The 22,135-nt window shown below is 40.6% G+C and overlaps 1 protein-coding gene across 2 annotated transcripts; it reads left to right on the top strand.

Annotated features, from left to right (window-relative positions):
• The first annotated feature begins 359 nt into the window (after window positions 1-359).
• Window positions 360-21,931, top strand: LOC135514318 (alpha-1-antitrypsin-like). Of its 2 annotated transcripts, XM_064937711.1 has the most exons (12): window positions 2,886-2,928; window positions 3,673-3,802; window positions 12,632-12,722; window positions 13,491-13,539; window positions 13,771-13,930; window positions 14,061-14,132; window positions 14,269-14,375; window positions 14,541-14,624; window positions 19,578-20,297; window positions 20,598-20,865; window positions 20,989-21,136; window positions 21,373-21,931. In XM_064937711.1, exons 1-12 carry the CDS (start codon window positions 2,901-2,903, stop codon window positions 21,568-21,570), a joined length of 2,055 nt encoding a protein of 684 aa, XP_064793783.1. In that variant the 5' UTR covers window positions 2,886-2,900; the 3' UTR covers window positions 21,571-21,931. The 2 variants fall into 2 exon arrangements, with proteins under 2 accessions (XP_064793784.1, XP_064793783.1); XM_064937712.1 differs by lacking the exons at window positions 2,886-2,928; window positions 3,673-3,802 and adding an exon at window positions 360-539.
• The last annotated feature ends 204 nt before the right edge of the window (window positions 21,932-22,135 follow it).

The raw sequence follows: 22,135 nt of genomic DNA, 5'->3' as shown, positions 1-22,135 counted from the left end.
CAGCCTAGACATCAATACACTTGAGCTTTTCACAGCTAAATGCAAAAATATTATCAGCCCTGAAAAATGGCTTCTAATGTCTTAGCTCGGATCTTTATCAACAAGTAGAAATGGACTGATGACAACAGAACTAAAACAGCACACTTTAAAACATGGTTAATGTAGTATATTTTGCGTATTTAACGATCCTAAGGAATGTATCCCATATAGCTAGCAAATGTTTTATTTTGAAATGTTAATTAATTTAATATTTCCCTGCACCCACTACAGATTTTGTCCCAGGACAGGGCAGCCAGGGGTCGTGCATCGTGGAGCCCTTTAAATGATGACGTATTAATGCAGGATCGCGAATCCTTCGTCCTGCTGTGGAATAGCGGAACCACTATCAGTACTTTCATAAAAGTACTCTAAAATTACCCCTGTTTTAAAATTTCTCTCAATTCTACAAGAGGAGGTTTATGTGTCAGCATTCAACGGGACAATTTCACAACCTCCCAACTAGTTTCAGCCATGAGGACCCTTGTCGTTGGAATTGGAGGGTAAGTGTTAATGTAAGTGCTATTATTTGAATCTGATCTGAAATTGTGAGACGAAACCTTATTATTTCAGAATCACGACCATTCAATCGGACCATTACATCTGAAATGTAGCTGCATTCTTTTGGGCTTTTCTTTTGGCCATTGGGGTAGTTGACGTGACGCCCCCTTTTTTTGGTCCATAATGGCAAACAATTTAAATTGGTTAAAATTGTGACATATTACTAAAAGCTTTGTGTGTTTATTACACTTCATGCAGTGTATTTATTTTCTTACTATTTTGAACCAACGCGGTAATTATGCAATGGTTTGACTGTCCCGTGTAAGATTATGGAACTTAAAGAAAACATTAATAACATTTCCTTCACCTACTCTTGTACTTATGACATCTATTTCAAGAAACAGTAATCCTAGTCCCTAACAGTAGGTCTAGTCCAGTCATGATATTTCCAAATAGTTCTGATTGATTACATGTTATCGTCAAAATCAATGTCCACATGGTGTGACACAATGTAGTCCTAAAAACCGGACATGAAACCTCTGCTTCGTTCAGCCATTCCTATGGTCAAAATGATGTGGGTTTTGGGATAAACGTTAAATGCCGCGTTCAGTTCATGTCGGAAACTCGGAAACTTTTGATTTAATAACTGAGGCGGAAGAGTCGGATCCCGAGTTTCCCACTTGGGCGTTATCAGAATCAATCAATAGTATGTTCTATCTACGCAAATAACTTAATGTTCGTTTTAACATGGAGTTTCTGACAATTTGAACGCAGCATAACACAGGTTTGGGGGGATATGTTATACGTTTTGAATTATGAAGCCTTTTTGCTTTATGTGCTTATTTTGATGACACGAACGCTTCAAAAGGCACACAGAGGCGTTAACTCATGAAGGTTATCTAATAGAACAACATGTATAAAATATTCTGAACGTGTGTTAAATGCAGACCATATTTTCGGGGTTTATAATAAAACAAACTACAAAACCACCGTTCATTTCCCCATAGGCTTTGGCCAACTAGCCATAGTGGAGTTAATCACCATTAGTGAATACAAGAAGAAGCCATTACTTTTGGTCTCTATGTGATTCTTCTTTCAGCTGTATGAAGAACTACACACAAAATGTATATTGTCACCACTAACTGGACAGGAGTGAAAAAATGTACAAATGAAAAGTAAATTCCATACAAGGAAGGGGAAATTATCATTTAAAGAACGTCTGCCACTAAAAACCAAAATGTAAATAGTTTTGGTCATAGTCAGTCTCGTATCAAACAGAGTTTTGATCCTCAGTGGACCACAATGAGTAAATTAAGGTTGGGGTTGGATTACAATTATGTCAACAAATCATTCCCCCTTTTGCGAAGCTCCACGTGCAAATCGCCCCTCCGCCCACTTCGCTTCCCTTCATTTAATGGGGCACTGTTGTTGTTTCATCGCCCCCAAACAACGCGTTCAAAGGAACACGGCCTTTGGTTTGAGATGTAAAAGCCCTATACGGATTGACCATGTAATGCATAATTCCAGCAGGATGCACAGCCAACAACCATTGTTTGCATGCCCTGCCGAAGGACCCTATCATCATGCGGGATATGTGGTTGGAGTTCGTTGGTCCCAAGTGGTGGTGAGTATACTGGTGGCTAGACCATAGACTGCTGGTTATGTAGCTGAAGTTAGCTAGCAGCAGGCTACCAACTAGCTAGCTGGCTAACATTAGCCTACCTCAATGCAACTTTGATTTGGCATGGAAAAACAATGACATTTCAAAGAAGTAATGATTGTGTTGTCGCCCGATTGACTTTAGCCAGCAAGCAAAGATTGAGGGGACCACTGTATTTTAGCTAGCTAACATTAGCATTGCTAGTTATTTTTGTCTTTAAGGTAAAATTGACGACTACATAATATGGCAAAGTTGATTCCTACAAATTATATGCCTACTTTAGCAATTTCATCGTATTTCCAATGCACTCTAATGTTGTGTAATTTAGAGGAAATAGTCACAACGAGATGCAACCCATGCCTAGACTCTAGGGCACAAATAAATATTGGCTGCAGTTATGGTGATACTCATGTCTGACTACAACAGTGTACTAACTAGCAGCAACAAATTCAAACCAACCCAAGGCCATAGCAAAACATGTCACAGTTGGTTGCATAGTCTAATGGTGTCACTGGCCTGAATGTAATCTAATCTGGAGTCAGTCAGTCTACATCTGTAAAACACAACATTAGCTTCCAAACAAGATTTAAGTTGTTTCTCGAGCTATGTTTATAATTGAGGTATGATGACAATCGTTGACACTGTTTTTCTTTTCGACAAAGTGCACAGTTGGGTGCCAGACTGATCCCCTGGTCATTAACGGATGCTGGGACCTACCAGAAGGAGCAAAGGTGGGTATTGTAACATGTCCATCAATGTGATTGCAATGGTTTAGCAACCTCAATCATTTCATTCACTGTTCACTTTCTATTTTCACAGCTTGTCAGCAAGATCTTGGAATAAAAGTGTGTTATGCGACACAAGTAGGCTGAATCACATCCGGCTATGATTGGGAGTCCCATAGGGCGGTGCACAATTGGCCCAGTGTCATCTGGGTTTGACCGGGATAGGCTGTCCATTGTAAATAAGAATTTGTTCTTAACTGACTTGCCTAGTTAAAAACAAAAAAAACAAAAAAAAAACTTTGAAATATTCCTGTGATCTTTCCTCGGTTGTCAGTCTCTTGACTCCTATGAAAAGGACAGGAGGCCTCTGATAGTGACTTGAGTTACTGCCCTGATGATACTGACGGCTTCATCAACAATGACAAATAATGTGAATTATGTGAAAAGTTGTATTCAAATATACCCATCTTGATAAATAATTAGGCTAATAACCCCAGCCAAGCAGATACAACTAGTAGTCATTTCTGTTGTGAAGTGCATTAGAAAAAAGCTTTGTCCATTTCTAAAGAACAAAATTCAATTTGCCACTTGGCATTTGATAGATACTTTATGTAAACTGACATTATTTGTGGCTTATTTACATAGATGCATGTAATGTCCAGGGCATAACCTAGCCTGGTTGGAACCAGCCTGATTGCTGTGTTCACCATTCGATTTCATTTCTGTGTGTGTGTGCGTGCGTGCGACCAGTATCTTTGATGAGAGGCCAGGAGCTGATCTACGTTGCTATGCCCATCAATGCGGCTCTGGAAAAGACCTCAACTCCAGCCTCACCTCTTGCCTGCTCACCAATGGTCATCGATGGGGAGGTCAGAATTAGGTAGGTTTTATCTGACTTGTTCAGACTTCAACAAAGGATAGGTAATATCTGACACACAAACATGTACTAACTGCCACTGGTAATAGAAAAGTAACTGTGTGTATGTGTTCACAGAAACATGTATGGAACCAGTACATGGAGACTTGTAAGGTGATGTGATGAGGTCCAGACAGACAAATGAGCTTGATACTGATGTCTCTGAATGGAGAGAGAGAGAGAGAACTGGCACTCGTGTCTTGTAAAATTATAATACCATCGTTTACTTGTATTGTCTTTTTTGATTATTGAATTGAATGGTAGGAAGAAACCCTTTGTATTCTTCACCAGGATCAGGGAACTCCTGTTGTATATAGGACACTACACAGGAAGGTATGACCACTCTGATATCTTTGCCAAGATGGACCCATTAACACCGGACAAAATGTCGATAGGCACAGTATCTGTATCGGCTGGGAAAGACAATGAAAGATGACTAGTACACATTATATTAGCAGAACACGGCTTCTATGGTATTATGCGAAGGGTTATTTATTATACATGGACCTGTTACTACATTTGAAAGATCAAAACACTTACTTTTGAATATCTACATAAATTCAGCAATTGCATTCTCATATTACTCTGTAGGCTACTGACCTATTCAAAGCTTCATCCGGCATCTCACCATACATCTGCCTGTAGTTATTGAACTCAACCTAGAGATGTTTTTTGTTGTGATAGACGGGATGGGTGTTTAACATCAAAACCGAGGCGTGCTCAACTGTGGGGCAAAACAGACGGCTTTGTTTTAGATTGTTGACCACATGTAAACTATTTAGTCTCCAATGTTTATTGAAAACATTTATACATCGTTAGTTGTTGGTTAGCTAGCGAGTTTTTGCCATATTAGCATTGACATGAAATCTGTCAAAACACCTCAACAAGACATGTTATCAAGAACAAGATAAAACTGCTGAATTACTCGCTGAAACGAGTAATTTACGATTCCCCACATGGGAGTTTCTTGTTATGGTTGGTAGCTATCTTGCCATCCATAATCACAAAAACTCAGACTTCTGCCCCATTGAAGTGAGTGCATCGTTTTCATGACGTCAGCTAATCCATCTATTGAGTGGGGGAAAACCGCTTTTTGCGGGCAAGGTGCTGACAGATGGATGTGTCTTGGTGATGGCAAGGACACACCCAAATCAAACCACACCCCCAAGCCAACTCACATTTGGCTTCTGTCATGGCGTCAGCATTTCTTGAGGAGCAAGCCAAAAGACCAGGCCAAATCAGCGGGTGCGCAGTTCCCTTTTAATCCACACAACTACAAAAAAAGTATTAACCCCAAAAATATACATTCCCACTCCTTAAGTAATTAGGAAACTCAAATACCCTGCTCAGGCTCTGGGGTCTGAGAGGGTGTGACCGCACGAGACAAGACTCCATGTAGCTCCTCAGATGTAAATAGTTTTAATCCCAGAGTTCAGCTGCAGAAACAATGTTGATCATTGAGCTTTCTTGACTTCTTTCGTACTAGTGCAGTTCGGTTTTTCACCATTTCTATAAATGACACAATCTACTTTCTTCACATGAACAATTTGTGGGTCCTGCCGGTGATACTCAGGCTGCAGTGTAGGCCTACCGGTTTTCACTGCCGTCAGACCTTCAGAGATACTCCATCGTTCTACCTTTTTGACAGCCTCCCCATAGGAGACTCTCTCAACTTCCCTGATTTTGTTCACCACTATAAATTACAACATTTTGCTTCCTGGTCATTCTCTAACACTAAACATGTGAAATCTCTTTCATAGTGACCCCCCCCCCCCCACATCTCAGCTTTTCCCGTCTGTAGACACTTCTTACATGTCCAAACATTTTACAGCAAGAACATTGTAAAGACCGCTTACAACAGCTCTGACAAGATAGTACACATGTCCCAGCTGCACTTGAGTAGGAAGAGACTTCACATAAAGCATACAGAACAGACTTCCTCTTTCTGCCATTAATCATTCTTCAGAAAGGAAACAGCCTGTAAAAATATGTAAACATTTATTAAAGAATGAACAATGCAAGTATTGGCAACATAGGTTTTGCTCCTTCAGGGTACCTCACTGCCCAATCAAAGCGTAAATGTATAAAATTACATAAAAACAGCAAGCGCAGTAAGCTAGAACAATCCCCCAACAGGAAAACAACTTAACAGGTGGAGGCTGGGGTGATGGTGGGAGTAAAAGAAGCAAATGCATTCTAGAAGCAGGATGTGTGACCAGAACCGGTAATTTTAAATAGACTGCCAAATAAGGCAGGCGTGATTGCTACTATCGTCTAATTGGCTGAGGTGGGAAATCGATTCCCATTCCGAACAGGAATCATTTTATTTCAGAAAGGAAACGCCACATAGAAATATGATTTGCCATTTATTAAGGAATGAATAATGCATGAATAATGAATAAAGTCTTGGCAAATATACATTTTTAATTATTATATATATATCTCTATATATAGGCTCTGCTCCTTCATGTTAGCTCACTGCCCAAGAAAGTGTCAATATATAATATGATCTACAAGCAGTGAGTGCGGTAAACTATACCAATCGCCCAAAACAGCAGAACCATATGCCAATCTACACATAATACCCCATAATGAAATATTAGCAAATGTATTAAAGATTAAAAAAAATTAGAAAACATATATAAATAACATAAGTAATCAGACCCTTTGCTATGAGTCTCGAAATTGAGCTCCGGTGAATTCTGTTTCCATTGATCATCCTTGAGATGTTTCTACAACTTGATTGGAGTCCACCTGTGGTTAATTCAATTGATTGGACATGATTTGGAAAGGCGCACACCTGTCTATATAAGGTCCCACATTTGACAGTGCATATCAGAGAAAAAAAACAATCCATGAGGTTTAAGGAATTGTCAGTAGAGCTCCGAGATGGTACCAAAAAAAATGTCTGCAGCATTGAAGGTCCCCAAGGACACCGTGGCCGCCATCATTCTTAAATGGAAGAAGTTAAGAACTACCAAGACTCTTCCTAGAGCTGGCTGTCTGGCCAAACTGAGCAATCGGGATAGAAGGGCCTTGGTCAGGGGGGTGACCAAGAACCCGATGGTCACTCTGAGAGAGCTCCAGAGGTCCTCTGTGGAGATGGGAGAACCTCCCAGAAGGATAACCATCTTTGCAGCACTCCACCATTCAGGCCTTTATAGTAGGGTGGCCAGACGGAAGCCACTCCTCAGGAAAAGACACATGACTGCCCGCTTGGAGTTTTCCAAAAGACACCTAAAGGACTCTGACCATGAGAAACAAGATTCTCTGGTCTGATGAAACCAAGATTGAACTCTTTGGCCTGAATGCCAAGCGTCACATCTGGAAGAAACCTGGCACCATCTCTACGCGGAAGCATGGTGGTGGCAGCATTATGCTGTGGGGATGTTTTTCAGTGGCAGGAATGGGAGACTAGTCAGTATTGAGGAAAAGATTAACGGAGCAAAGTACAGAGAGATCTTTGATGAAAACCTGCACCAGAGCACTCAGGACCTCAGACTGGGGCGAAGGTTCACCTTCCATCAAGACAAAGACCCTAGGCACACAGCCAAGACAATGCGACAGTGGCTTTAGGACAAGTCTCTGAATGTCCTTGAGTGGCCCAGCCAGAGCCCGGACTTGAATCCGACCTAACATCTCTGGAGAGTCCTGAAAATAGCTATGTGGGAGAAACTCCCCAAATACAGGTGTGCCAAGCTTGTAGCGTCATACCCAACAAGACACGAGGCTGTAATCGCTGCCAAAGGTGCTTCAACAAAGTACTGATCAAAGGGTCTGAAGACTTATGTAAATGTGATATTTCTTTATTTTTAGTAAACATTTGTAAACTGTTTTTGCTTTGTCATTATGAATTGGAGTGGGTTTCGGTTTTCCGGAATGATGGTGTTGTGATCCATGGCCAACCTTTCAAAGCACTTCATGGCTACCGACGTGGCATAAAAGCAGATACTCTTATTTGCTCAGAGCAGAAAAAACAGTAAAGGTGTAGCTATACAAGCAGGAACAACCAGAACATCTGGGGCTCAGCCCTGAAGACATGGTGCTTTCATGCTCTGTGCTCTTCTGACACCAAATAATAAACACTTCTTAATATTATTTAAATGGATTTAGGTCAGTAAACCAATGGAATATGGTGTTAGGTAATTTCGTAGCTACTGTTAATAAAACAAATCTACTAGCAATACAAATTACAAGTGCATAACTAGATGGTCATTTTCCATGAAGAAACATTTTTGAAAAGTATTTATCATTATTTTGTTGCAATGTTTTCATAAACAATGTACAAGATTTCATTGGCAATAAAAACAAACAAAAAGCCTAATGTTGATGTTAGTCACATTACTGCTAACTAATGTGAGCTTGTCATGCTGTGCACACTGTGCAGTTCCAACATAATCCAAAGGGTGGCAGCCTAGATCACATGCTTTGCAGGTAATACTGTTCTGGTTACGTGCAATATAGCAGGATTGGGTAGGCTGCCATCCTTTTGGATTGTTGGAACTGCATAAACTCACATTAGCAGTAGGCTTGTATTGTAATTGTAGAGTGGGGGGACACAGAACCTTTGCAGATAATATGTACAGACTTGGGTACCAAACACTTAAATCCAAATTGTACCATTTGTGGTAATAAATGATAGATTCCAAGGTCAATTAGCTATAGGATAATATTTCTACCAATTGAATTAGGAACCTGAGAAAAGTTTGAGTTTTACTGTAGTGACAACACTTCACAATTGTACACACGTGTATGCCAGCATTCAATACTCTCTCCAACTAAATATTCACAATGTTTGTAAATTATATTACACAGTAATAGGTTGCCAGTCCATCCATTCAGATTAGAAATGAAACAAAATCATACTGTAGGTAAAACATCCAAACTCTGTGTGTATGTGTTGCGTTACAACAGTGAAAGAAAGCTACTTTCCTGTTGAGGGTAGCATCAAGCTACAGTTGAAGTCGGAAGTTTACATTCACTTAGGTTGGCGTCATTAACTTTTTTTTCAACCACTCCACAAATGTATTGTTAACAAACTATAGTTTTGGCAAGTCGGTTAGGACATCTACTTTGTGCATGACAAGTAATTTTCCCAACCATTGTTTACAGACAGATTATTTCACTTATAATTCACTGCATCACAATTTCAGTGGGTCAGAAGTTTACATACAGTAAGTTGACTGTGGCTTTTAAACAGCTCGGAAAATGTAAAAAAATAATGTCATGGGTTTAGAAGCTTCTGATAGGCTAATTGATATCGTTTGAGTCAATTGGAGGTGTACCTGTGGAAGTATTTCAAGGCCTACCTTAAAACGCAGTGCCTCTTTGCTTGACATCATGGGAAAATCAAAAGAAATCAGCCAAGACCTAAAAAATGTTTTTGTAGACCTTCTCAAGTCTGGTTCACCTTTGGAGCAATTTCCAAATGCCCAAAGGTACCAAGTTCATCTGTACAAACAATAGTACGCAAGTATAAACACCATGGGGCCGCGCAGCCATCATACCGCTCAGGAATGAGATGCGTTCTGTCTCCTAGAGATGAACGTACTTTGGTGCAAAAAGTGCAAATCAATCCCAGAACTACAGCAAAGGACCCTGTGAAGATGCTGGAGGAAACGGGTACACAAGTATCTATATCCACAGTAAAACAAGTCCTATATCGACATAACCTGAAAGGCTGCACAGCAAGGAAGAAGCCACTGCTCCAAAACCGCCATAAAAAAAGGTTTTTTAAGGCCTCCATGCTTGCACATGCTTTTTCATTTTTGCCCATAAACGTTTTATAGGCTTGAGGTCAGGGCTTTGTGATGGCCACTCCTATACCTTGACTTTGTTGTCCTTAAGCCATTTTTCCACAACTTTGGAAGTATGCTTGGAGTCATTGTCCATTTGGAAGACCCATTTGAGACCAAGCTTTAACTTCCTGACTGATGTATTGAGATGTTGCATCAATATATCCACAAAATGTTCCTGCCTCATGACGCCATCTATTTGATGCCATCAGTAATCTGTCTATAAACAATTGTTGGAAAAATTACTTGTGTCATGCACTTGCAAAAGCTGTAGTTTGTTTAACAAGAAGTTTGTGGAGTGGTTGAAAAACAAGTTTGGATGACTCCAACCTAAGTGTATGTAAACTTCCGACTTCAACTGGTATGCATGTATGTATGCATGCATGTATGTATGTATGTATGTATGTATGTATGTATGTAAGTTAGTTAGTTAGTTATACCAATAGCTAAAGTGATGTATTGGAAAACCTCCCAGGTATTTGTGGTGTAGAGTACAGAGGTGCGGTAGTCATTCAAAAACCATGTTACCCTGTTATTGCACCCAGAGTGAGTCCATGCAACTTATCATGTGACTTGTTAAGCACATTTTTAATCCTAAACCTATTTAGGCTTGCCAACAACAGCGGTTGAACACTTGACTCAAGACATTTCAGGTTTTGTAATCTTTTCGAAAAATATTATTTGACTTTGACATTATGGGATATTGTGTGTGTTGGCCAGTGACAACAAAGCTCAATTTAATCCATTTTAAATTCAGGCTGTAACATATCAAATATGGAAATAGTCAAGGGGTGCGAGTACTTTCTGAAGGCACTGTACATAACCAGCTACATAACCAGCAGTCTATGGTCTAGCTACCGGTATACTCACCACCACTGGGGACCAACGAACTCCAACCACCTATCTCCGCATGATGGGGTCCTTCGGCAGAGCATGCAAACCATAGTTGTTGGCTGTGCATCCTGCTGAAAGCATGCACTGCAAGATCAATCCATATAGGGCTCTTCAGTCTCAAGTGGCCATGATCCTTTGAACGCGTTGGTTGGGGGGGCGATGAAACAATGGATCACTAAGTGAAGGGAAGCGACACAGCGGAGGGGCGATTTGCAAGTGGAGCTTGGAAAAGGGGGGGTATGATTTGTTGATATAATTGTAATCCAAACCCAACCTTAATTTACTCATTGTGATGCACTGAGGTTCCAAACTCATTTTAGTTGAGACTATGACCAAAATGATCCTATTTACACTTTTGTCAATTTTGACACTAGAATAAATGTCTCATATTGATGCCACATAGGCTGTTTTCAAATGGATTAGTTGTTTTTTAGGGGGAAGACCTTTTCGTTGCAACTTTCATCATTTTATGTGGTTCTGAGTGCAATATTTACAACCTACAACCTATTACCGACCAGCATCAGAGACCCATTGTTATTGGCTCCATTGTGGGTTATACTCCAACAACCCTCCAACAGAACACCCCTTAAGCGGCATCTCGGCTCCCACGGCTTCGGCTGTTGGTAGGTCGGGGCCTCCCACTGCATGTGCATGGGTGCGCTTCGGTCTCCTCCATCACTAGATGTGCACCTCGCTGCTTGGCCAGGTAGACCTCAGTGTTGGGTTCTACCTGAGTGATTCTGCCAGTCTTGCCTAAAAGATTAAGCCATGCAAGTCTTAATACATACGCTTCTGGTGACTAGTGTATAACCTTGACTGGTGATGCGCTGACATCTCATTTGAATGTCTGCCCTATCAACTTTTGATGGTACTTTCTGTGCATACCATGGTGACCACGTGTAATGGGGAATCAGGGTTCGATTCCAGGGAGGGAGCCTAAGAAACTGCTACCACATCCAAGGAAGGCAACAGAAAATGACCCACTCAGGACTCGGGGAGGTAGTGATGAAAAATAACAACGTAGGACACCTTCGAGGCCCTTCAATTGGAATGAGTACACTTTAAAACCTTTTAATGAGGATCCATTACTGATGTTTAGAAGTTGGAATTTTACAGTGGTCAGAAAATTCTGAAAGTGTTTATGTTATGTTTAAACCATCACCTTTGACTGCCTGTTGTATATTGTCCATCGGTGTGACATCATGTCCTATGGGGTGAGACCAATAAATAAATGGGGGGAAAAAAGGTCTTGTCTTGAACATAATGTAAACATAATTATAAAGCATGAGGCAGGTAACATTATCATAATACACAAGTAAACTAATTATCTAGGTTTTTGTCAAATTACTGTGAACCTTACTCAAAATGTAATGGGGGAGACAATTTGTTTATCCTCATTCTACAAAGAAGTTGTTTTTTAAATTAAAATTCCAGAATATGATTAGAAGTAACTGGTAATGAGTAAAATATTTTTGTCTATTTGAGAATCATTAAACCTTTTATATTAGCATTAATTGTGATGTCACACACCTGAGGACAACTTCAAGGCCCCCCTGCATGAAATGAATGGTTCATTAAATTGAATTTCCTCAAATTATCGAAGGTTACCACATTACATTTAGAATTGTTTAGACAGTTTATTGCAAATGTTTTTTTTAGAATAAATACTTTTTTTCACTTTTGATTTGGCCATATGGCAACACCCACAGATAGAGAATCAGTCATTGAAGGCAATGCTACAAATGTACAGAAGATAGCCTTTCGACAACAATTTAACTAAACAATTACCCTGGGTTATATGCATTGATCTGTTCCAAGGAAACACTATTAGCATAATGATGGCCAAATCAGGTGGAAATTTCAGCAATGCACATTGCACACCAAAGGGTTGTCCTGTGGCGCGACACCTCATCACTCCACTCAAAGTAATTGGAGTATGTCTGACACAGATTAAACCCAGTCCTTGTATACAAATCCAACTGAATGACAATGGCTTAATCTGTGTCCGAGAAACCTGCGCTTGGTATGTCAGGCTGGAATCTCAAATCTTCACCTGATTTTAAGATTCCAGTCATTTGTGAATCTTACCTTGTCATGTCTCCAGGATGACCAATGGGGGGAAGTCGACCATGTCCAGTAGTCTGCACCTGCGGATCCCCAACAGCTGCATCATAGCACAGGATGCTTTCTTCAAGGTCCTCTCCCTCCTCCTCCTATCTCCTCAATTCTACTTCTTCATGGTCCTCTCCCTCCTCCTCCTATCTCCTCAATTCTACTTCTTCATGGTCCTCTCCCTCCTATCTCCTCAATTCTACTTCTTCATGGTCCTCTCCCTCCTATCTCCTCAATTCTACTTCTTCATGGTCCTCTCCCTCCTCCTCCTATCTCCTCAATTCTACTTCTTCATGGTCCTCTCCCTCCTGTCTCCTCAATTCCACTTCTTCCTGGTCCTCTCCCTCCTGTCTCCTCAATTCCACTTCTTCATGGTCCTCTCCCTCCTGTCTCCTCAATTCCACTTCTTCATGGTCCTCTCCCTCCTGTCTCCTCAATTCCACTTCTTCATGGTCCTCTCCCTCCTGTCTCCTCAATTCCACTTCTTCATGGTCCTCTCCCTCCTGTCTCCTCAATTCCACTTCTTCATGGTCCTCTCCCTCCTGTCTCCTCAATTCCACTTCTTCATGGTCCTCTCCCTCCTGTCTCCTCAATTCCACTTCTTCATGGTCCTCTCCCTCATGTCTCCTCAATTCCACTTCTTCATGATCCTCTCCCTCATGTCTCCTCAATTCCACTTCTTCATGGTCCTCTCCCTCATGTCTCCTCAATTCCACTTCTTCATGGTCCTCTCCCTCATGTCTCCTCAATTCCACTTCTTCATGGTCTTCTCTTGACTGTCAGGTTTTTAAGGAGAATAGGGAAGAAGAGGCTCAGTGTCAGTGGTCATGTCTTTCTCTCTCTCCCTTTAGGATGACTCTGTGATAGCTGTGGACAGCAATGGGTTCAAGCAGTATGATGGTAGGGGAAGAGTTTCTTTCTATTTTATCAGCAAGAAGATACATTTCAGAAGATCAAAAAAGTTTAACCTCATTGAGTGTAAGTTTATCGAGTTATTACTTATTTGTAAATGTAAACAATAATGTGACCTATTACCAAAGTTTACATTTAAAAATAAGTCATGAGTCAGTAAAACTTAGTGTTCATTTGGAACTCAACACTTTTTAACTTGACTGTCTGATACATTTGTAGTGCTTGATGCTCTCCACATGGACAGAATGATGAGCAAGATTGAATCATGGCGGAAGGACCCCGGTTCATTCCTAGCATCTCAAAGTCTGAGAACACAATGCTCCGTAGGAGAGGAGGTGTTTGTGCTCATCGTCGAGGGCTTCTTGATCTTCAACTACGGGTAACTAAGAGACAATTGATCTTTCCTCCTATGTGTCGCTCTCCTTCTCCCCATCTATGCCCTTTGTCTGTTGTCTGCATGATGAGAATAATTATTTGTCTGGCTTTTTGTTTCATGTTTTGATTGGCAGGCCCTTGAACGAATTAATGGACAAGAGATACTTCCTTGAAATTCCTTATGACGTCTGCAAAGAGAGGAGAGGGTGGGGCTAATATATATATATTTTTACTCCGATATAATTGCAATGCTTGGATATAATTATGGTATGTTAGGCCACTGTATAACCTGTGGCTGATGAAAAGAACAAGCCTTTGGCCCACCTTTCCTGTGATTGACAGCTCGAGGGTGTATACACCCCCTGACCTGCCAGGGTACTTTGACGGATATGTGTGGCCAAGGTACCTGAAAAACCGGCAAGAGATGGAAGACATGGTATCGGATATTGGTGAGTTTTTCTTTTAGAAGATATAAAGATCTTCCTTTGCCAGGTATGTTTCTGATAGTCGTTGTTCCTCCTCACTCCAATGCTGTTAACATGCTATTGCCTTAGATCATTCTTTCTGATGCTACCATAAGGTTTGTTTCTTTGTCACTCATGCTTTGTTTCTAGTCTTTTTGGATGGATTGAAGTCAAAGGAGGACTTGCTGGATTATGTGTATGGGGATGTAACCATGGAAATACAGAGACTCATGGGTACGTTTGCTCCTACAAAAAATGAAGTTACTTACCTACTCAAAATTAAACTGTTTTTTTTAAAGAGTGATTTGTGATTAGACACCAGAATGATTGGGCCAATGGGAACTGAATGAAAGGGCACTCAGTATTCTAATGTTCCAAAATCTTACTTTATTATGTCGTCTTGTTTTCCCAGGGAAAGACTAAGCAGTTTGATTTCTCAAACGGTTGCTGGAATCTCGAAGAGTAAAAGAGACAATGTGTTCAGAAACAGATGTGTTGAAACTCATACTAATGTTTACAGCCACAGGAGAAACACACACACACACACACACACACACACACACACACACACACACACACACACACACACACACACACACACACACACACACACACACACACACACACACACAGTGCAGAACAAACTTTCATGTTAAATCCATGTTACTTTTACTCCAGTAAGGTAAATCTTGTTTACATAGTTTTTTAACTAAGAAAGTATTTTTGCAATCTACAGTACATTTGTTTTGTTCAATCTATAATGGTTATGTACATAGTTAAGGAGTGCAAAGTCTATAAGCAGTGCAGACTCTTGACTAAAGTTAATATGGGCGGCAGGTAGCCTAGTGGTTAGAGCGTTGGACTAGTAACCAAGAGGTTTCAAGATCGAATTTCCGAGCTGACAAGGTAAAAAATGATTTTGTTCTGCCACTGATCAAGGCAGTTAACCCACTGTTCCTAGGCCTTCATTGAAAATAAGAATTTGTTCTTTAAATGACTTGCCTAGTCAAATAAAGGTAAAAAAAAAATATATATATATATATACTGTATATTTCTCTGTTATACTGCAGTGTTACAAACATGTTATGGGCACTATGAAATTCCTGAGTTCCTGAGTAGTGCCATGGCAGGAAATTAATTGATTAAAATGTTGCTGAAGTGTGGTTTGGCTCTTAGCATGCCAATGAAATAGTAGCTCACTATTGCATTGTTAAACAGTATAATGTACCAGACATGGGTATAAATAATATGCCATTTCACAAACGCTTTAACCCAAGCAACTTAGTCATGCATAGATGTTTTTTGTATGGGTGGTCCCAGGAATCAAACCCATTATCCTGGCGTTGCATACGCCATGCTCTACCAATTGAGCCGCAGAGGACCACCATACATACAGTTGAAGTCAGATGTTTACATACACCTTAGCCAAATACATTTAAACTCAGTTTTTCACAATTCCTGACAGTTAATCCTAGTACTTATTCCCTGTCTTAGGTCAGTTAGGATCACCACTTTGTTTTAAGAATGTGAAATGTCAGAATAATAGTAGAGAGAATGATTTATTTGAGCTTTTCTTTCTTTCATCACATTCCTAGTGGGTCAGAAGTTTACATACACTCAATTAGTATTTGGTAGCAAGTGCCTTTAAATTGTTTAACTTGGGTCAAACGTTTCGGGTAGCCTTCCACAAGTTTCCCCAAATAAGTGTGGTGAATTTTGGCCCATTCCTCCTGACAGAGTAGGTGTAACTGAGTCAGGTTTGTAGGCCTCCTTACTCGCACACGCTTTTTCAGTTATACCCTCAAATTTTCTATAGGATTGAGGTCAAGGCTTTGTGATGGCCACTCCAAAACTTTGACTTTGTTAGGAAGTATGCTTGGGGTCATTGTCCATTTGGAAGACCCATTTGCGACCAAGCTTTAACTTCCTGACTGATGTCTTGAGTTGTTGCTTCAATATATCCACATACATTTCCTGCCTCATGATGCCATCTATTTTGTGAAGTGCACCAGTCCCTCCTGCAGCAAAGCACTCCCACAACATGATGCTGTCACCCCCGTGCTTCACGGTTGGGATGGTGTTCTTTGTCTTGCAAGCCTCCCCCTTTTTCCTCCAAACATAATGATGGTCATTATGGCCAAACAGTTCTATTTTTGTTTCATCAGACCAGAGGACATTTCTCCAAAAAGTATGATCTTTGTCCCCATGTGCAGTTGCAAACTGTAGTCTGGCTTTCTTATGGCTGTTTTGGAGCAGTGGCTTCTTCCTTGCTGAGCTGCCTTTCAGGTTATATCGATTATAGAACTTGTTTTACTGTGGATATAGATACTTTTATACCCGTTTCCTCCAGCATCTTCACAAGGTCCTTTGCTGTTGTTTTGGGATTGATTTGCACTTTTCGCACCAAAGTACGTTCATCTCTAGGAGACAGAACGCCTCTCCTTCCTGAGCGGTATGATGGCTGCGTGGTCCCATGATGTTTATACTTGCGTACTATTGTTTGTACAGGTGAACGTGGTACCTTCAGGCATTTGGAAATTGCTCCCAAGATGAACCAGACTTGTGGAGGTCTACAATTTGTTTTCTGAGGTCTTGGCTGATTTCTTTTGATTTTCCCATGATTTCAAGCAAAGAGGCACTGAGTTTGAAGGTAGGCCTTGAAATACATCCACAGGTACACTTCCAATTTAGTCAAATTACGTCAATTAGCCTATCAGAAGCTTCTAAAGCCATTACATAATTTTCTGGAATTTTCCGAGCTGTTTAAAAGGCACAGTCAACTTAGTGTATGTAAACTTCTGACCCACTGGAATTGTGATACAGTGAATTAAGTTAAATAATGTGTCTGTAAACAATTGTTGGAAAAACTACTTTTGTCATGCACAAAGTAGATGTCTTAAACGACTTGCCAAAACTATAGTTTGTTAACAAGAAATTTGTTGAGTGGTTGAAAAACGAGATTTAATGAATCCAACCTAAGTGTATGTAAACTTCTGACTTCAACTTTATATACAGTCATTAAGGCAAAGGGTGGCTACTTTGAAGAATCTAAAGTATAAACTATATTTTGATTTGTTTAACACTTTTTTTGGTTACTACATTATTCCATATGTGTTATTTCATAGTTTTGATGTCTTCACTATTATTCTACAATGTAGAAAATAGTCAAAATAAAGAAAACCATGGAATGAGTAGGTGTGTCCAAACTTTTGACAGGTACTGTGTATATACACAACCGTTCAAAAGTTTGGGGTCACTTAGAAATGTCCATGACATTGTTAATATTGTAAATGACTATTGTAGCTGGAAACGGCAGATTTTTTTTATTAGAATATCTACATAGGCGAACAGAGGCCCATTATCAGCAACCATCTCTCCTTTGTTTCAATGGCTGGTTAGCGCCAGTTTGCTCTGTTCTGTGAAGGGAGTAGTACACAGTGTTGTACAGATTTCAGTTTCTTGGCAGTATCACACATAGAATAGCCTTCATTTCTCCGAACAAGAACAGACTGAGTTTCAGAGTTCCACTGTCCAGTGTCTGTGTTCTTTTGCCCATCTTAAGCTTTTCTTTTTATTGGCCAGTCTGAGATACGGCTCTTTCTTTTCATCTTTGCCTAGAAGGTAAAGAACAAGAATAGACTGACGAGTTTCAGAAGAAAGGACTTTGTTTCTGGCCATTTTGAGCCTGTAATCGAACCCAAAAATGCTGATGCTCCAGATACTCAACTAGTCTAAAGAAGGCCCATTTTATTGCTTCTTTAATCAGGACAACAGTTTTCAGCTGTTTTAACATAATTCAAATGGGGTTTCTAATGGTCAATTAGCTAACACAACGTGCCATTGGAACACAGGAGTGAAGGTTGCTGTTAATGGGCCTCTGTAAGCCTATGTAGATATTCCATTAAAAATCTTCCGTTTCCAGCTACAATAGTCATTTACAACATTAACAATGGCTACACTGTATTTCTGATCAATTTGATGTTATTTTAATGGTCAAAAATGTAGCTTTTCTTTCAAAAACAAGGACATTTCTAAGTGACACCCAAACTTTTGAAAGGTGGTACATATACTGTATATTACCATGCACAACAAAAAATCCACAACATACATGAATTGCACAGTCCTATAAAATAACTAAATGTAACAGAACAACAGAGCCTACAACAGAACAATATTGCACAATAGCTATCATTTTCCGTGTCATCATCCAACTAATTATTGATGATGTCCAATATCCGTAGTTTACAATATAAATGTTTTTCAAGTTTTTGTGTCCTGTGCCAATTCTAAATGAACAATGTTGTGGTCAGCACTCCTTCTATGCAGGCAATCATTACACTGTTCAAATATGGGGGCATACCAGTACCAAACAAACATGTCAAAGTTCAACCACTGACAATCCCAAATGAAGGACACCACCCGATCCTCAGTATATAGACTAGATTTTGGTACAAAGAGCCCATAGCTGCTGTCTATAGGGGTGAGTACTGTCCTGCTATCTATCTCTACACTGCAAGACTTTTACTGGTCACTGGCTCTATAGCACTGTAATCTCCAAACATGGTTCACTGGATTTGTCTGGTGTGAGACCCACTAATTGATCAACTAAAGGTATTATGTACCTTGACTAGGAGTAAACATGTCTGATTTCCAAAATGAATAAAAACAAGAAATATTTTCCAAGAAACATTAAATGATAAGACTTTGAAAAGCTAGTCTCTGTTGGACCAGTGCTGGAGACCTCAGAATAAAAACACAACATAATTTGATAACTGATATGGGAAGATAAAAACACAGTTTAATGGCAGGTTTGAGATATACAGTGTTCTTTGATTCAATGAAGACTTTGTCTCCACTGGAATGTTCTAGACCCTGCCATGTTTACTTGTCCACCTCATGGGTACAGAGTGATGTAAAAGTGTGACTGTTAATAATGTGTGGTGTCTGTGAAGCTTATGCTTCAAGAAATATTTTGATGTGATCAGTTTGGAAGTATAATTTTTCTCTGGTAATTGAACTATCATGTATTTCTAAACAGTAATTTACCACCCACTGGTTATTACACCTTTCTTATACTTTTTTTTGTGCCTCTTGTCATATTGCTGAATCTACCTTTAAATGTGGTGACTATTGTGTAATCGAAACAAAATTGATTGAGTAATGCTATGTTTTTGAACTTTGTGATAGTTACCAAGATGAGGACAGTCTTGTGTTTGTGGATCGTCATGGCAGTGCTCTGCCCAGGAGAGGTCAAAGGTCACGGAGGTGACCACCACCAGGGTCAGGGGCTTGATCATGATCACGGGCGCGATAATGACCACGACCACAGGCGAGACCATGAACACAGGCGAGACCACAACCACGGGCATCATCATCCTGAGCCCGGTGACAATGGCACCAAACCAGTGATACAAGGTAACGGGGGGTTTGCCTTCAGCCTGTACAAGCAGCTGGTGGTTCAGCCTGACAACCAGGGCAAAAATGTGTTCTTCTCCCCACTGAGTGTGTCCCTGGCCCTGGCTGCTCTGTCCGTGGGGGCCAGGGGTCAGACCCACCAGCAGCTCTTCACTGGTCTGGGCTTCAACAGCAGCCTAATGACACAAGAACAGGTGGACCAGGCTTTCCAGACCATACTCACACAGCTCAACCAGAAGAACGGAGTGGACCTCTCCATAGGAAGTGCACTTTTCCTGCACAACACCTTCAAACCACACCCTGAGTTCCTCAAGGACATGAAGCGCTTTTACCTTTCTGAGGGTTTCACTGTCGACTTCACCAACACGGCCGAGGCCATCGACACGATCAATAAATACGTGGGGGAAAAGACTCGAGGCAAGATAGACAAGTTAGTCAAAGATCTGGACCCAACCACTGTCATGTATCTCCTCAGCTACATATACTTCAAAGGTAAGAGGATTTTTCAAACTATAAGATAAAAAAAAAACAATAAGCAAAAAATGTAATGACGTTCACGTATTTGATTGATGCAGACCTTGTGGACATATGTAATTCCTTCTAACTCTGCCAATGTGTATTTTCGTCTCTGGTGTTGGTATTAATGAGGCCACTGTACTTTTTGGCGGTATTTCCTGCTGAATCTTGCCAGGTCTCCCTCAGATTAGATTTTTTTTGGCCTCAGATTTACCGCTTTTAGTCTGGTAACCTTTAATCATCATCATAATATTTGACGATTTTCTAATTCTCAAGGAAAATGGGAGATTCCATTTGACTCTAAAAACACAAAGGAGGACACATTCCATGTGGATGACAACACCACTGTTCCGGTCCAGATGATGAGCGTGAAGAAGAGGTTCTCCGTCTACTACGACCAGGAGATTTCCACCAGTATCCTGCAGCTCCACTACAACGAGTCAGTGTCAATGATGCTGGCGCTACCAGAGAACGGACTCGCCAGTCTGGAGGAGGCCATAGGTCAGAACCACATCACCAAGTGGCACAGGTGGATGAAGGCCAGGTATGACCTGTCTCAATCAGGACGCATCACTCTCATAGAACTAATGAACGTTGGGTGGGTGAAACAACCACATATCACAAGCATTGCAAGTAAAATCTTCTTCCTGTCCAATTTTGTCTTTAGGGAATACCAGGTGCATGTTCCCAAGATGTCTGTCACCACAACATACTCCCTCAAGGACGTCCTGAGTGGAATGGGAATGCCGGACATATTCAGTAATGGAGCTGACTTCAGTGGAATATCAGAGGATCTGAAGGTGGCTGTTTCAGAGGTATGGAACATTTTCACTCTCAATGTTTTAATGCCTGTCAATCAATTCTTCCATGAAATATGATACATTTTGGCCTCAATATTGCTGTTATTTTCAATTCATTCACTTTTTCAGGGAGCCTCTGAAAGCTCTCTGTGGGTCCCAAGAGAATCACTGCCCTAGAACATATTGTATGTGAACCATGTGAACTAGGCCTATCTACTGTACATCAGACTGCATTGTGTGGTTGCTTTCAGGTGGCGCACCAGGCCTCCTTGGATGTGGATGAGGCTGGAGCGACTGCAGCAGCTGCTACAGGTGTGGTCATCATGCCCCTCTCCTTCCGAAGCACCCCTGTGTTGAAGTTCAACCGTCCGTTCATGGTCATTGTGATGGACCAGGAGACCAAGAGTATTCTCTTCATGGGCAAGATCATCAACCCAGCCAACAAATAAAACCAGTGCTTTGTAAAACCAGTGTTGTAGAAAACATGTGCTCTATAAAAGCTGTGGTCTAAAATCGCAAATTGAAGCGTAAGCGCATGCTTCGCCTGTGCTGCTGTTACATAACCCATCCAAACTTCTCTGGCTCAATCTAGCCTGGGAAGTTATAACTAACAAGGGTGTAAATCCTCTGTATTCACTTTGGTGGATATTTGTACAACTTCTAAATGCATAATCACCATTTGCTGCCAGTCTTTCCTTTTTATCTTTACTGTAATGGGGACATTTAAGATGACCAAAGTTCATATTTAGCTAAGTGATCAATACAATGTTTAGCATATTTGGAGTTTCTCTAATACACATACTTACTCTACTTGAGGTGCAGTTGATGGTCACTAGACTTGATGCTGAATGTTCTGGATTATTCTCATATCTGTTGATAGTGATTGACACCAGACTGGAGGTACTGTTGTATTGTTTTGAAGACATTCTGTGAGTGCTGGGGGGCCATACTTGCGGACATAAGCAACCATTTAAATTGAAACCGTTTCTCCGGCTCAAAATGTGTATCAGCCAA

Source organism: Oncorhynchus masou, chromosome 25 (genome assembly GCF_036934945.1).
Source record: "Oncorhynchus masou masou isolate Uvic2021 chromosome 25, UVic_Omas_1.1, whole genome shotgun sequence".
NCBI lineage: Eukaryota > Metazoa > Chordata > Actinopteri > Salmoniformes > Salmonidae > Oncorhynchus > Oncorhynchus masou.
Note: the sequence above shows the minus strand (reverse complement) of the source record. Positions and strands in the feature narration are given on the sequence as shown.

Coding starts and splice junctions, on each gene's coding strand:
- LOC135514318 (XM_064937711.1), top strand. CDS start 2,901: ATGCTGGGACCTACCAGAAGGAGCAAAG. Junction 3,803..12,631: donor GATGGGGAGGTCAGAATTAG/GTAGGTTTTATC, acceptor TCATGTCTCCAG/GATGACCAATGGGGGGAAGT. Junction 13,931..14,060: donor TTCTTGATCTTCAACTACGG/GTAACTAAGAGA, acceptor TTTGATTGGCAG/GCCCTTGAACGAATTAATGG.